The 16,364-nt window shown below is 32.2% G+C and overlaps 1 protein-coding gene across 1 annotated transcript; it reads right to left on the reverse strand.

The window, feature by feature from the left end:
- Nucleotides 1-13,816: 13,816 nt before the first annotated feature.
- On the reverse strand, nt 13,817-14,362 carry LOC111030616 (zinc finger protein 2-like). The gene has a single exon (XM_022310202.1). The coding sequence runs from the start codon at nt 14,360-14,362 to the stop codon at nt 13,817-13,819; it is 546 nt and encodes a 181-aa protein (XP_022165894.1).
- Nucleotides 14,363-16,364: the final 2,002 nt, after the last annotated feature.

Consider the following 16,364-nt stretch of genomic DNA (forward strand, 5'->3'; position numbering starts at 1 on the left):
TTAATATATTTAAGCAGGTAATACAATATGTTATTAAATAATAGTTGATTCTTAAAATTTGGTTGTACTTTATACGGATAATTATAATTGTACATTTCTAAAATCTAACAGTTCCAGGAAATAATAAAATATGAGCATTTACCAAAATAAATATATAAATATTGTTATTTGCCCGTTGGTTTGTAAAGCATGTAGTTATGATTATTTCCATATATTTTATAACTTATAAATAGTTTTGTATACAATTTCTTGTAATGTAAGTTGATGAATGATGTCTAAAAATATAAAATGATTATTAAAACGATCAAAATACACACCCGTATAAATTGTTATCAGATTGTGACAAGGACTAATAATTAATATTATATAATGGTATACATATACATATTAAATATAATTTCTGAACAGTTTCTTATAATAATAAAAAATAGGACTGATGGGCGACAACCAATAATTTTTAATATCGCAATATGCAATGTTCGTTTATCTTATTATAAGCTATCGATTAAAGTGCACAATTGAATATTTGAATTTTGAATACCTTTATTTTTATTGACCATTCGAATAACACTATCGAATTATTTGATCACTATCGAATTATTCGATAGTCGTTATTTGGCAGTGTCCACCACTAAAAATAGCATATCATAGTACCTATCATACAAAACAAAGTAACAACCAATCAATTAATGTGGTAATAGTGTAATGTTGAGCACAGGCCACAGACTACTTCTATCTANTCACAATGTAGGAACGAACTTATGCATTTTTTTAGTACAATTTTTTCCTCAATTTTCCTCCACAACGACCATAACAGGTATATTTCGATTTTCGTCGAAACACTCATTACTCGCAGAGTTGAAAATAATATGAATTCACATCGCATTCATCAAAAATATTAAAATAATATAATTTGATCGAATAGTTTGATTAATATACGAACATAACTCTGATAACGTCAATATCGAAACCACAGACGGGAAAGATGAATATACGCTACGCAAACAAAACTCAAACGTTTTCAGTTTATCGAATTAATTACATAATAATATATCGATATATTTATTTAATTTGTACTGCAAAAAAAATTAAAAAATAATGATTGTTTGCAGGTACTTTCAAACTTTTCGTTAGTTCATCAACTGATTTTAATTAGCCGTATATTATAGGTAATATTTTTTTATCCGTTAAAACTCGAAAATATTTTGTACTTAAAAAACACGTTATTAACTGTTTACGTATATAGGTACATTTATATATGTATATAGAGTGATCCAACAAACATGCTCACCCCTTTTTTCTTTAATAATGAAGTTTTTCAAAATCTGATTTTTGGAATCTTTAAATATACTCAAAGGCCATATTTTCATATTCTCGAAATTGTTTGTACCGCTTAAGGGGTGTCCTGTGTTAAACAAACTTTTGTTTTTAAAATGGGAACCCCACTTTTTTACTGTAAATTATTTGGCAGATAATTTTTTTGAGAATTTTGATGTATTGAAATCAAAATTTAAACCAGTAGTCTTATTACAAGAAGGTATTTATAGGAAATTAAAGTAAATCATATAATTTTCTTTTTCACTTTTATACCAAATTAAACAAAATTTAAAAGCAAGCCATCACAAATTTTTGGTTCCCCTTCCAATTTAAGTTTTAGACAGGGGTCCGTGACTCAGCGGAATTGGGAACCACTGGTCTATAAACATAATATAAAATAATACGTAATTTTATATTTATCTAGTCAAACACTTAGAAAAATAGCAAGCAAAATCCTTCTCGATTTATTTAGTTATTTTTTTTATTCCATGTATATAACTGTATAAGCATATCCATATTATGGACTATTATCCTTAATACAAATTGTCCAATAACTACGAAACCACTCTTGATTTCGGCACAGCAATATTATGAAAAAAATTATCCACCAAATAATTGAAAGAAAAAAAGTGGGGTTCTCACTTGAAAAAACAAACACTCGTATCGCCACAGGACCCACCAAGTGGCACAAACAATCTCAAGAATATTAAAATATGGTCTTTGAGTAAATTTAAAGATTCCAAAAATTAGATTTTGAAAAACCTGTATATTAAAAAAAAAAAAAGGGTGAGCATACTCGTTGGATCATCCTGTATATATACCGTGTGTTCACCAATTTAGGGAACACTGAATTTCTCGGCTGGATTATGTTGGTATAAATCGAATTTTTTTTTACAAGCTTGTGGTACATGCATACACATTTTCAGATAAATTTCAAATTTTTAAACTCTTCGGTACGCGCATGCGCAATGCAACTTACTTTTTTTTAATAGCAACAGGTAGTTTTGATACCAAATTCGGATAGACTGAATTTTTTAAGTCATTTTGACCACTTGACCATGGCTCTAAAACCAAAATTGATTGAATGAGAGGGCCATTCAAATTTCAATAAATAATACATTTTTACAATTCACTATAAAATGCATAAAACCATTTATAATTATTTATTATTGGTTAATTTTTGAATATCTTTACGTATTTTTTTTTTTTATACGTGTTATAAATAAGTTTAACAAAACATGGCAATTAACATTTACTAATGGATCTTTAATGCAGCAATTTTCAACAATATTTTTAAGAATATCATTACCAATGTTTGCAAAAAAAAGTCTATTTCTAACGCTGTTTCATACTTATCATTTAATATTTTGTTATCTTTGTTATAAATACTTTCAATAATTATCTGTCTATTTTTCTTATCTATATTAAAATTATCATGAATGATATTCCAAGTGGACTTAGTGTCGTTCTTAGCTTATACAATTTCTTTCGTGTAAAACAGATTCCGTACTTTTTTTATTAAGACTTGTAATACATTTTTATACCTTAAAAAATAATTAGTAAAATTGATGTCAAAAGATCAAACGCTTGATAGCATTTAGCTATATGTTAATTAGTCTTCTCAATATTGTTCTGCTTTGATGTGCTTTAAATATTTTTTTTTCCCACTCATTCAGTACTGGATCAGTAGTCTAGATTTTTCCACGTTCAGCTGCATGGTCAATAAATCAATGACGTAAAAACCTAAAAACCGACTATCCGTGTACAATCACGACCGTTTTTTTTTTTTTTTTTTTGTACAGCAAATCTAAGTTTTTATTGCGAATATTGTAGAAAAAATGTCGACCGTCCCTGTGTAGCTATAACAGGACTATCGAATGATATTAAAATGTACATTAAAAGTAAAAAGCACGACTCCCTGCAGAAGGACTACGTAACATTGACGGACGTCGCAGATGAGTGCGTTTACGAGCCGAATCGCGATCGTCGACGGATGATGAAATAAATCGAGTTATGGCCGTATTAACGGGGTGCGCTGTGTTAAATTAAAGTGTTGGAGTCACATTTTATAGCGTCCGTCGTCGTAGACCATTATTGTTATACGGTGCGGGGGTGGGGGGGAGGTGGCAAGCAGGCGTGCGGGGATGACGTTTCGAGAGTGATTGACGTTTTTTTTCGAGTCATCCCATTAAACGAGAGAGCGCGGTTATTAAATTACGAACGTAAATATTATTGTTTTCGGCGTTTCGAACCGCCGCCGCCGAACACTGCTGGCTGGCTGCTATTATACAGTCGCATGCATAATATAATATAATGTATATTTATTATGAATAATTATCGTTCATAATATAATAACGAAAACGAAGTGCGATGTCGAAAATAATAAACGCAAAATCGCGTGAACCGCGTCCGTCGCCGTTGTACAATGTAGTAGCTGGTAGTCGTTATTCGAAACCTCGCGGGCCATAATTATAATAATAATAGTAATAATCTAGTGACCGTTGTAATCGCACTCGACAGCAGCTGCTGACTGAGAAATCACTAAAAAAATCGTTTTTCCAGTGATACCGACAAAACCGGAAACCCGTGATCCGCCATCCATCGGAAGGACGTTACTCAATTTGAGATTTCAAGCTCGAGATTGCCGGTAACGGATCATTTAATCGATTCGGTTCATTCGGGACGGGTAAACTATATTCTATACACCTCGTTCATGTGATTCGTTGATTTAGTCTACTTGAACATACTTGAACTATATCCCACATATATGTTGATAATCGAATAATATTTGAACGATGAACGAACTTCATCTATACTCGAACAGCAGTTGGTAACAAAAAGTTTCACTTCATCCACGCGTGCTATTGTAACGAGTACTATTTTTTTGTCGGTAATTCATACTGACTGTTTGGTAAACAGTAAAGTAATTGTTTGAAAATGTTATGATCCAGCTTTTGGTCTGCCAGTTTCAATGACCAATACCGCGGTTCATTTTTCTATTATTACCAATAATGGTATAATTATGTATGACTAAACAGTTAACGATGTGTAAATGATATGTACTTACACTTTTTGCTCGCTCAAATTTGGTTTCTTCTTTCAGAGAGTAAACGTTTTACTTACTATGTCTTTATTAGCTATATTTTGAAATTCTTTACTCACTTTTTACTGCCCATTTCTTACCACTTTTGTGTCTTTTTTATTATTTTCACCAACGATGTGTTCAACTTTTCCAGTAAGTTTATTTTTATTGGTTATCAAACTCTCACGAAAAACAGCTGACACGGTTATCACCAACGTCTAGAACTTGATGACTTTAACGACCGTCTAAAACGTTGTTCAACTTACATTTCTGATTAACTCTTCTTATTTTTCGAGTGCTTAGTAGTAGTTTCGTTAAAGTTAAGATGTAATTTTACCTATCTTCTGCACTCTTAATAATGGGTCGCTTCACCTCAACTGTGATATTTGCTCGGAGTCCTTTCAGCGTAAACAACAGTCCGTGAGCTGCCATACTTGCAAAAACCTTTAGCCAGACTTTAGTGGTTGAACTAATTTCTTTTGTCACAATATGATGCGGTAAAGAATAAGTTTGATTTTTTCAATCCAGTTCGCCAAGCATAACTAACTACTTTTATATGACTAAGATCCAAGTATTCTTTTAGAAACTGGGTGTACTCGACTTATGGTTTTCATTTTTGAAAGTCAAGTTTCTAGCACAGGGTGCCTCTGAAGATCAATTCTTTTGGACTCTTCCCCAGTGGTTAAACATCTGATTTTTTAGGTAAGGATACAATAACCGACCCGAGGAATCTCGTCTAGTAATTTGCTTGTACTACTTCATACATTTATTTTCTGACGATGAAATCAACATTGATGGAGTACCTAGACCGTCGATTTGACAAAACCTATTCACTAGTATTTGCATTGTGTCACTCTGTTCTGGACAACACCTTGTTTGTAAACAACTTTCATTTGAGGACGTCGAAGAATTGAGACCTAAAGCTCCGATCCACCTGAATACTAAATTCTGTTGAATTGGTAATCCCAAATTTGATTTTTTTTCGACTTTCAGTAATGATGTAGAAGAACCATTCCACATTAATTAACTTGTCAACTTTACTAGGAGTATTGAACTTTGAATCTGCAAGTTGTTTGTTTGACTGAATGTTCCAAGCAGAGAGATCAATTTCTGTAGTAGGTAGATTATACGTCAACTCCTTCATTAGAAGTCAGTGAATACTTACTGAAAAGTCAGTATTACATGATTTGATCAAGCAATGGATGATATGTCAAGCATATACTAAACCTTTTACTATTCCTAAAAAACTGGTACTAGGCCCTGTTTTTGTAACCCAAGAAGTTGAAATGCATATTCCCTAATGAATTGAGACGGTGATTCCGCACATAATAGCACACGAATGACCTGTGATGAGCCATCGTAGTCTATTGCACATACCAAAGCAGTTGAAAGAAAGTCGCAATTGCGTATAGATACTATATAAGTAGCATGACATGTCTAATAGATGATTGTTCGGCTTGACTTGACGATTGTGGTATATGATTGATTGAGGTATCCAATGCAATAGGGTCGTGGTGCAATAACTATTTGAGAATTAAGTAGGGCGTAGAGCTAACGCACATAATTAAAATGTGTTTTCCTCTTTTCGTGTGTTTCAAAATTAAAATGCAATGCCAGTCGTTAGGTTAGTTACACCTTATATATAAGCACCCAAAGAAAACGGTTCTGAATACTTTAAGTTTTGATAATCTACCGAGTTTGATAGATGATGGTTTCAAATGACTAAATTATATTCTAAAATAGCACGAACTAGGGAAATATAAAAAAAAAATTTGAGCGATTAGGATTTTTAAATTCTGAGATGTTTATTGCTCATCGTATCCATGTGATTATTAAAATATTATATTTAGTTGAATATAACAGAATGCGGAAATATTTATTTGTGATACCTACAAGGTATATGAAATAATATCTTAATAATAGAATATGCATGTAATTATAATTTAAATAAATACAAAAATAATAATGTAACAATTTAATACATTAGGTGCATTTTTCTGATAAAAATAAAAAACAAATGGCAAGTAAAATATGTTAGTTATAGTTTGACATAGGTACTATTATTATGATCAAACATATTCCACGCATCACTTATCAAAAACTTGTTTCCACGTATTTATGACGGTACGTTTAGCTTTCCTACGTTAGGTACCGTAAAAATATGCAATTAAAAACCCATGCTGCAAATGCTCGGGGCAAAAGCGCTCATATAATAAATGATGACGTATAATATTATAATGTGCACCGCTGCACCACTGCACCACTGCACTCGCGTAAACATTGACATAATATCTCATGACACGTGCTCTTCCTATACCTGAAATCTGTGTCTTATACCATGTCCAATGCATTGTGTTGGATTTTGTCTGTGATATTAACCTTGTGATCCATAACTGTTAATACGTTTACATCCAGAGTTAAATTAATTGTATTATTACTGTAGTTTACATAATATTATTTTAGTATCTACCACAACCATAATATTACTTGTCAGTCACTGAAAACTCATCATTCAAATTACAATATTATTATTATGTACAATCCATCGTTTGACCATATAACATATTATAGCTGGTGATGTCGGAGTTAAAAAAAAAAAACTTTAAGATTGATTGAAATAAATCTTACGTCTTTATTGTCTGTGTATCGCACTAAAAATAGCAAAGAATAGTACTAAATAAATAAGTTTCCCTATAAATGAGTCATTATATTATTCTATTAGTTTAATTACATGTTAATTATATCGTTATTGCATGCAAATATGTTACATATTTTTGTACAATAAAATAACCTTCCAAAAAATTAAAAATGTCCACTTGTTTGTTGAAGACAATAAAGTTGTCGATACAATAAACATTTTTTTTATTTTTCACAAAAAAATGAAATATATCAAAACAATAAATTTCATGACATTTTAAAACCTTAGAACCCGTGAAAGGAGAATATTATCAAGTGCAAGACTCCTACAATTTGATGAAATCTCTAAAGTAAATAGCTGGTTCTTTTAATGTAATTCAGTGCACCTTCTACACCAAAACATAACACACATAAATACATTTAAAACAAAACAGAACCTGTCATGCATTTTTAACTACAAAATAATAATATTATGCATATTTTCATTGTTTTGATTAATTTTGACAACAATTTTACTTTAAATATTTTTGATTAGTTGTGAATCAAATCTTATAATAATATTAGTATCTAATTATTTCTCTTGTTATATGAACTTAATATATTGATCATGGTTAGGGTACAAAGTTAAATTAGTCAAATAATTGTTGATTGATAACGTTGATTTATCGATGGCTAGTTATTTTACAGTGTAATTAGTTCATTTTAGTTTGTATTGTAATCCATATTGTTATACCTACCATGTTTAATATAATTTTAAAACTTCATTGCCGTGTGAAAAATATTATAATAACCAATTATAGTCATTAAGACAGTGTTGTTTTATATTTTCATAGCTGTGTAAATAATGTAGTAGACTAATGATCAATAAACGCCTACGTCCTAACCTATCTAGTTCATGAGGTACCATAATATTATTATGGTTATTGCAAACTTAGACGTGGTATGCATGTGAAATAAGGATTTAACTATAATAATATTGTTAAAAAGTAAAACTTTTACTTAAAATTCGGCTATTTGGTCGTGACAATATTGTTCGTTAGCACGTATACCAAACTAATTATCTGGTCGTCGGTTTGGAAAGGTATCGTTTCACAATTAAATTGTTGAGATCTAAAGACATATTTTATGATCAAAAGAGAAGTTCTAAGTATAAGCTTTAACTCAATATATCCTATATAGTCATAATAAAAACTTAAGTGACAGTCTCGCATCGCTTTAGTAGCTTACACTGTATATCAATCAACTGATGGAGTCGTGATGAATGTAAAAAAATACTTCTGAGTATGAATAAGTTAGGTAATGACCTAATAAGAATTTGGACCCTCGCAGCAAGTATTTGTGAAGTTACACTTGACTTTTTTTTCTTAGAATTTAAGGAAGCCGAACGTATTGTATGGAACTTTGTATAATATTTTGATAATCAACATTTTGAACTTAAAACGTCATAAAAAAAACATTCTCTCAATTTTCTTTTTAAATTCTGGTGTGAACAACTTATGAGAACATTTTTATTTAAGTGTCAGGCTTAGGTATTGAGAGGAAGTGTTTTTTTATCAACAATTATAAAAAAATAAATCCATAATTTAAAATATCCATGAATACCTAGCTCAAAAAAATCAATTTACAGTTATAACATATTGTATTGAAAATGCTTATATTTAAATGCTAGTTTAAAATTACATCTACTTATGTATGATCATTTGTTTTTTAAATACGAAAAAATATAGAAATCAATTTTGAGAAGAACTATCTGCGTATGTTATGCTATAATATTTTTCCAAAAATGGCATTAACCAGTCAATTAAAAAGATTATAATATTATGTTGACAGTTAATAAAAAATGTATCTTTTATGTCTAAAATGTAATACCAAAGATACCAGATAGGTTTTTACAAACCTAACAAAAAATTTAAGTTACAGGACATTAGCATTAATTTTTCTACTAGTTTTTAGACTACTATGGATTTTTTATTGACATTGGATTATTATTCTCCAGTGATATTTCTTAGTCTGTTATAACTCAAACACTATTGACCATGGATTATATTTGAAACTTTCACTAAATAATTTGGTTATAAAAGTGATTTAATAATTTTAAAGATACTCGACGATATATTTTGCATTTTAAGTTAAAATTTTGATAGTTGGAAAAATTATTTTGTAGTTAAAAGTGTATAAATTGTTCAACTTGTATACCTACTAGCTTTGGCTTGATCATTTAATACGAATTTCCTTACAAGTAATTAATTCTGGAACCAAAAAATAAAGAACAAATATCTAGACCTGATACAATGGAAGTGGAAAATGTTTTCCAAATTTGATATTTAGACGAACAATAATTAATGTTCCAGTTATTTTATGACAGAAAGTGCAAAAACATTTTTCTCAGTGTTTTTGGACTATTATATTTTTCTATACGCAATGCTGTTTTCAAAATATTTATATTAATTTTATGGTATCGCCTATTCATAATAGTTTATAATACCTTATGAGTTATGACTAGGGCTCAGGACTTTGAGGAGTTTACGTGTTTTTAAATAATCATAAAAAATAATATAGAAATTTGTTTCATAGCAATCCAAGTTTATATTTAAAATGTATATGGTTACATATTTTGCATATTTGACCATATTTCATTTATAAGTGCATATTTTACCATTTTTCATTTTATTAGTGTACATTTGACAATATTATTTATACAAGGTGTAAGTTTTTTAATTTTGTACAGGCAAGTTAATTTTAAAGAGATTTCCTGGACCAGGTATAAATATTTAAAAATTAATGTTTGCGTTTTTCTTGCCTATCACTTAATTGTATTGTTACTTATCGGTATACCATACTTGTGATTCCCGATAGGTGATAAGTCGATAACGATACCAAAAAAACATTTTATAGACTATGACTAGTTGTAGTCGGAGGCCAGATGGTCCCGTGAATATTGAAAGTTGACAGTTTGTGTTGTGCGTTCTTCGTATTTTGATTTCGTGTAGTGTTTTTTCTTTCGAGTGAGCCCATAATTAAATAATTAAAAAATGCCTAGACCTAGACCAAAACCAACATTTTTTTTCTTTACATAGAATACCTATTAAAATAATATATTACCATGGTTAGATATCATTTATAGGTATTACATTTCTGCCCCTACGCTTTTTTCATGTCGTCAATTTGATTTATTTTATTTCGCTGGTTAATCACGACCACAGTACTCGTATAATTGTGCTTCGTGTTATTGTCTCGTCTTGCAAAAATCGCCGTTTTGCAACGAAGACCGTGTTGTGCAGTACTTAATTGAAAAAATTTGTTTTCCAGTACACCTAATTAGTTCTTGCGACCCCCTACAAAAGCCGCCAAAATGTCCATGATATCATGTGTCGTCAACGTCCGATGAGCTATTGAAGACGAAACCGCAGAAAACAATGAAATACATTGGATAACTGTCGAGTGATAAAAATGTGCATTCCTTATCGCCGTTCGTTGGCGCATCTTTGACGTACTGAAAAGTTAGCAAGTCTAGGGGTGACAGTAAGTCGTTACATTATCGGGTGAATAATAATATACGATACATCCCGATGCATAGCATACTGAAAAATCATGAAAATTAACCTCAGACCGCTTGCTGTTAATGTTAAGGATTGTACCGATAGAACTCAAAATTGATAACACTCCTTGAAACCGTTAAACAAGTATTTCTAAAACATTTTATTTTATCAGTCGTACGAAATTAATTGTAATATTAATTAATAAACATAATTTGACAACGATGTATCGCGGTTGAAATCATATTTTTCTGAACACTATATCAAAAATATTTGTAAGTACTCATTTTGAGATACGTATTTAATGGCATTTGAAATATATACGTTTGTTTAAAATTCACTTTTATTAAATTGCAATATTATTACGCCTGAAATATTAAAACAAGATTTTTCATAAGTATCGTCTATCGAAATTATACGTATGAAGCAACGTTCCTTCTCGTCGTTAATGTCCGAATTCAACAATATTCGTCGAAATCAACAGGTTACCCGATACGAGTGTGACGTACGTGACATTTCGTTCGATCAAAGTGACAATCTGACAATACACCTGAAAAAATTGTGCTTTGAGAAAACCATACCTGTGTGACTCGAGAGACATGTAATTTGGTGTAAATTCAATCTTACAAAGCACAAGTACACAGTAAAAAACCAGTCTATTTGAGATAACAAATTATAAATATCAAAATTAATATAAACTTTTGTGCCTGCAGGGTCAGCCGTTTTCCGCAGCCGTGTGGAACGACTAGAACAACTTAAAATATGATGCTGTCCAGAGTCATCAAAATGATGTATCCATAGTTTCAACTTATATGATTAGATTTAAAGTCGGATTAATATAAGCAGTGAATGTGACAGCCACAGCTGATACCTGAAATGATAACAAACAAACAATTTATTGTTTTTAATTTTATATTCTCGGGGGAGCGATGAATGTTATGACTTTGCTGTAAACAGTGTTGTTTTTTTATTTTTGTGGCTGTCATTATTTGTTTTAGCAGTAAACGAGTTACGATATTCTTGTTTATGAGTGGTTCATTTTTCAACGGAATCTTTTTTGAAATTTGAAGGGGTACAAAGAATAAACGACCGTAGAAATCACTCTGCTATATAGTACCTACGTACCGTCGAGTGTAACTCATCAATGAATAAGTCACTGAAATTACATAGTTCCATACATACTGTTACAATTAAAGAGTTGAATCAGTTAGTTTCTGAAATAGCTAAGTATTTTTTTTAAAAATAACTAAAGCTTGTAGGTAATGTATGTAATTTATACTTTGATTAGTTATTTTATACGTTCCTTGGCATAATTTCGTTAATGTGTCAGATTGTAAATAACAACATATTATCACGATAAATGAATATAGTTCTAACATTTTCAACAATTTAATATAACATATTAAATCAGATATGATTGACGTCCTTTTTTTAAATTGTTTTATTTCTTTGATACCTTCCTACACATTATAATTACTGGAGTGTTATTTCGACTAGTACTCTCGATCCCAGTTCATAGTTTGTTCAGAAAATTTGTTAGCTCTAGAAGCTTTTCCAAATAAAAGTATTGCATTAAGAACTGCGGAAACTGCGCTGTCACTGGGAACTGGTCAGGGTTTTTTTATGTGCAGTTGTACCGAAAACTGTGGCACAAAGCGATGTGTTTGTAGAAAAAAAGAGGTATTGTCCAACTCTAAATGCCATAATAGCCTTACATGAACAAATAAATAAATAATATAACTATAATAAATTCAGTAAAATAAAATATTTAAATATATATTTTAAATTTTAATGTATTTTATACTTTAACGGATACCAAACTGAAATTGATATGACATTCTATGAAATAACTAGTTAAAGTACAATTGTCATGTATTATTTAATATTTTAACTAACATTCGAAGGTAATTCATGAACTACCTAGTTATTTCATAAAAAAAACGGAATTCAACACTTTAGCTGTAACATATTATTATGTAACTAATTATTATTTTATTTTTATTATAATAAGCCGATATGTCAAATGCAAAATAAAATAATGGACCCCAGGTCATTGTAACCTAAAGGAAATGAAAAGGCAGACGAAGATGCTAGAAATGTAATCAATAGTCCAGACAATGAAATAATTCCTATTAATACTAATAAACAAGTATGATAAATGTTAATGTATAGATCAGTGGAGCTTACATTAACACGCGACCAGAGAGAATAAATTAAGAGAAATCAAGCAGTCTGTTGAACTCTGGCCGAAATACACTGATATAAACAGAAAAAATTAGGACATTTTTAACCTACTCATAATATTAGTCACTCGAAACTCATACTCGAACATCTTAAGGCAAAGATGGACCCACCCCTACAACATGTAATACAAAATACTCCACCAAACATAATATCATATTCTGCTGCCCCAACTTCAATGAAACCTGAAAAGATTTCAACATCCCAGACTACCTGTACGAAGCAATTTGTTCATCTTCAAACTTTCGAAGCCCTGTGATAAAAGTTAAAAATATAAATACAAATTATTACATATTTGCAGGTATGTTTTAATAGTAAAATATCGATTGTCGTCTCCGTGCAGCAAGTTTAATCAATCTCAGTATTTAAATAAAAAGAAAATTCTGCGGTTCAGATTTATGTTACAATATTTTAAATTACACCGACAAATCCATTATGTATCCAAATAGGGATAGAAATTTAACAATTTAATACAAATAAAGATCGATTTGAAATATTAATATAGCTTCATATTCAAAGAACAAAATAACTGCACTTTCACCACTAATAATACGCCTTCCTTGATTTAATATACCGTTTAACAAATGCACGATAGTTGCAGAGGTCGGAAAGTCGTCTGTTCTCCGTAGAACGCTAACTACTGCCCTCGTCCACTCACGTGTTTCTCCGCTCGACGTCTTATAAAATACTTAAACCATTTATTCTAAACAAATTTACTTTTATTCTTATTCCATTACATAACTCCGAGATTTTTAAATAAACAGTTTTTTTTATAAATGCAGATACACGACGTCTGTGTATTGCGCGGTTCAAATACCGAATAAAAAACGGACAAAGTTTTCGCCGCAGATATCGAAAAACCAACCGCGACTTATAATACTGATAGGTAACTGCGTAAAAAGAAACGTGCGAGAGTCTATATTATCGTAGATGAATCCTCGTGAATTTTTCGGTGTTTGGCCAGACTGAATCCTCGAGCGAACGATTTTTCACAAACGTCGCATCAGTGTGGCTCCTCTCTAGCGTGCACCCTCTTGTGACCTATTAGGTGGCCATTTTGGCGGAACGATTTGTCGCACACGGCGCACAGGTATGGCTTCTCTCCCGTATGCGTTCGTCTGTGGACCGTCAGACTATTGCCGCTGGTGAACGATTTGTCGCACGTGTCACACGGGTAGGGTTTCTCTCCCGTGTGTGTCCGTCGGTGAACCGTCAGGCTATAGCCGTTAGTGAACGATTTTTCGCACACGTCGCACGGGTATGGTTTCTCTCCCGTGTGCGTTCGTCTGTGGACCATCATATTATGGTGGCTGGCGAACGATTTGTCGCACACGTCACACGGGTACGGCTTCTCTCCCGTGTGCGTCCGCCTGTGAACCGTCAGCGGGCTATTGTGGCTGAACGATTTGCCGCACACGTCGCAAGTGTACGGCTTCTCTCCCGTATGCGTTCGTCTGTGGACCGTCCGATGGCTATTGTGGCTGAACGATTTGTCGCACACGTCGCACGGGTATTGCTTCTCTCCCGAGAGCGTCCGTTTCCGATCCATCGCACTATTGGTACGAATGGTCGACGATTCGTAACGTACCTCACACGAGTATATAGCTTCTCCTCTGTGGTGCGATTCCGTCGGGGAATTGTCGGTTGGCGATTCGAACCGAACGACTTGTCGCACGAGCATTGCACAAACGCTCCGCCTCGACAGACCCGAGTTTGTAGGTTCAGTTCTGTCAACACCACCGTAAACGTCACTGTCCTAAGATATATTTTACTTCCTACTCGAAAATAGATTCACAGATAAATTGGTTTTTTAGTCTATTGTCGTACGGTAAAATCAACTCTTGTTTGTTCTGGTTACCAGGCTATTATAGTGATATGTGTACAGTCGATTGGAAATTTTATATCTAAACATTCGGGTGGTTTTTAAGCCAGCATTTTCGCATTAAACTTTGACCGATGGACCGGTGTAATGTTCTCTGCGCTACAAAGATTCTTAATTCCTTGTAGATAGGATTTATACTCATGTTATTATATTGTACACTACCTTTTTTTTCCAACCCCTTGTTACCGAGAACCGAGGGAGGGACTGCTGGTTGCTTCTTCCCCGGTCCCCGTCGTTTATTGTGTTGTGTGAGTAATCTCAAAGGCTCCAAAAGCCGTAAGCTTTTGAGACAAATCAAATAAGTGCCAAATTGAACTGAAGAATAACGTTTATTTAGCAGAAAATATGGTAAGTGTATAATAACGTGTGCGTGTGTGACGAGAAGTTGCTCTGGTCTCCGTGGCTATGATACATCTGCCCAGGCTGTACCAAGGGCTCTTTTTGGACACGTGGTATATCGTAAAATATGCCAGTAATATTGTAGACTGTCAGACCGTCTTCAATCAGAATTTGTCGTGTACAACGATTTTATGTAATTAAATTTAAATTCAACACATCCATTGCGGTGATCCACACGGCCCCTGTAATTATAGTCAACAACAGAGTCTACTTTCTAGCCTTTTTTTATTTGTTTCGAGAACAGGAGACCTCAGAATTTTCGTTGAAAACTAGCGAACGCCACTGGAGTGACTAGAGGGGGCTAATTATATCACACAACTTTTATTTTAGCCCCCCCCCCCCCTGTAATAATTCCTACACTCATTCCAATAGGTAGCTACTGTAACGATTTACAGATTACTGAAGCGTAATTTATGTCGCACTCGATGAAATTGCTTAGGTAGACAGAACACAGGAACGTAGAGTACGATAATATAAATCATTCGCAAAACTAAACAGTCGAGTTCGAATCGTGTAATAGAGACAACAGTCATCTTTACATATTATTTAAGTAACATAATTTATTTGATTTACTATAGGTATAATAACCTACCTTATAGATAAATCATAGTAATTCAATCGTTTCAACTCGTACCCCGCTACTCCTGTGGTCTTCAATATACTACCCATAAAAACGGGGTTACTCAGGTGATAGTGTACTGTATATATTATTACTTTTTAAATATTTAATAAACCTTGTATACGTTGCTATATCGTGTTCAATTGTGTTAGATTTATGAACGCAGGTCATAAATTTCTATTACCTGTAAAATATAACTTAGAAAAATGTATTAGTATCAATTCAACAACCCGGTTCATAAGATCGGTTCGTGTAGTGGGAATAGCTAACCAACTACTCCTTAACTGGATGGAATTAGGTATTAATATCGACAGCCAATTAAAATTGTAAAAAACAAGGTAGGCGTGTTGCACTACATGTAAACATTTTAAATTTAAAAATCGTGGTATTTTTTTTAGTGTTGGTCTAGTTGAAGGTTCTCGCCTTCTAAAAAATGTTAGTGTCAAGTTCGGCGACTCGACCGAAATTGTTTTCGAACATGTGAATACGAGTACTCGCCTTGAATCCAGACAAGTATTAAAAATACTATAAATTGAATTTTATTGAAAAATTAATGTTAAAACTATAAACAACTGAAAGAACCCAAATTCTAGTGCAATTTAAAGTACTCAAGTAGTTCTTAGTACTTGACATTTTTCGAATACTTGGAAT

This window comes from Myzus persicae, unplaced genomic scaffold (assembly GCF_001856785.1).
Source record: "Myzus persicae strain clone G006 unplaced genomic scaffold, MPER_G0061.0, whole genome shotgun sequence".
NCBI classification, from domain to species: domain Eukaryota; kingdom Metazoa; phylum Arthropoda; class Insecta; order Hemiptera; family Aphididae; genus Myzus; species Myzus persicae.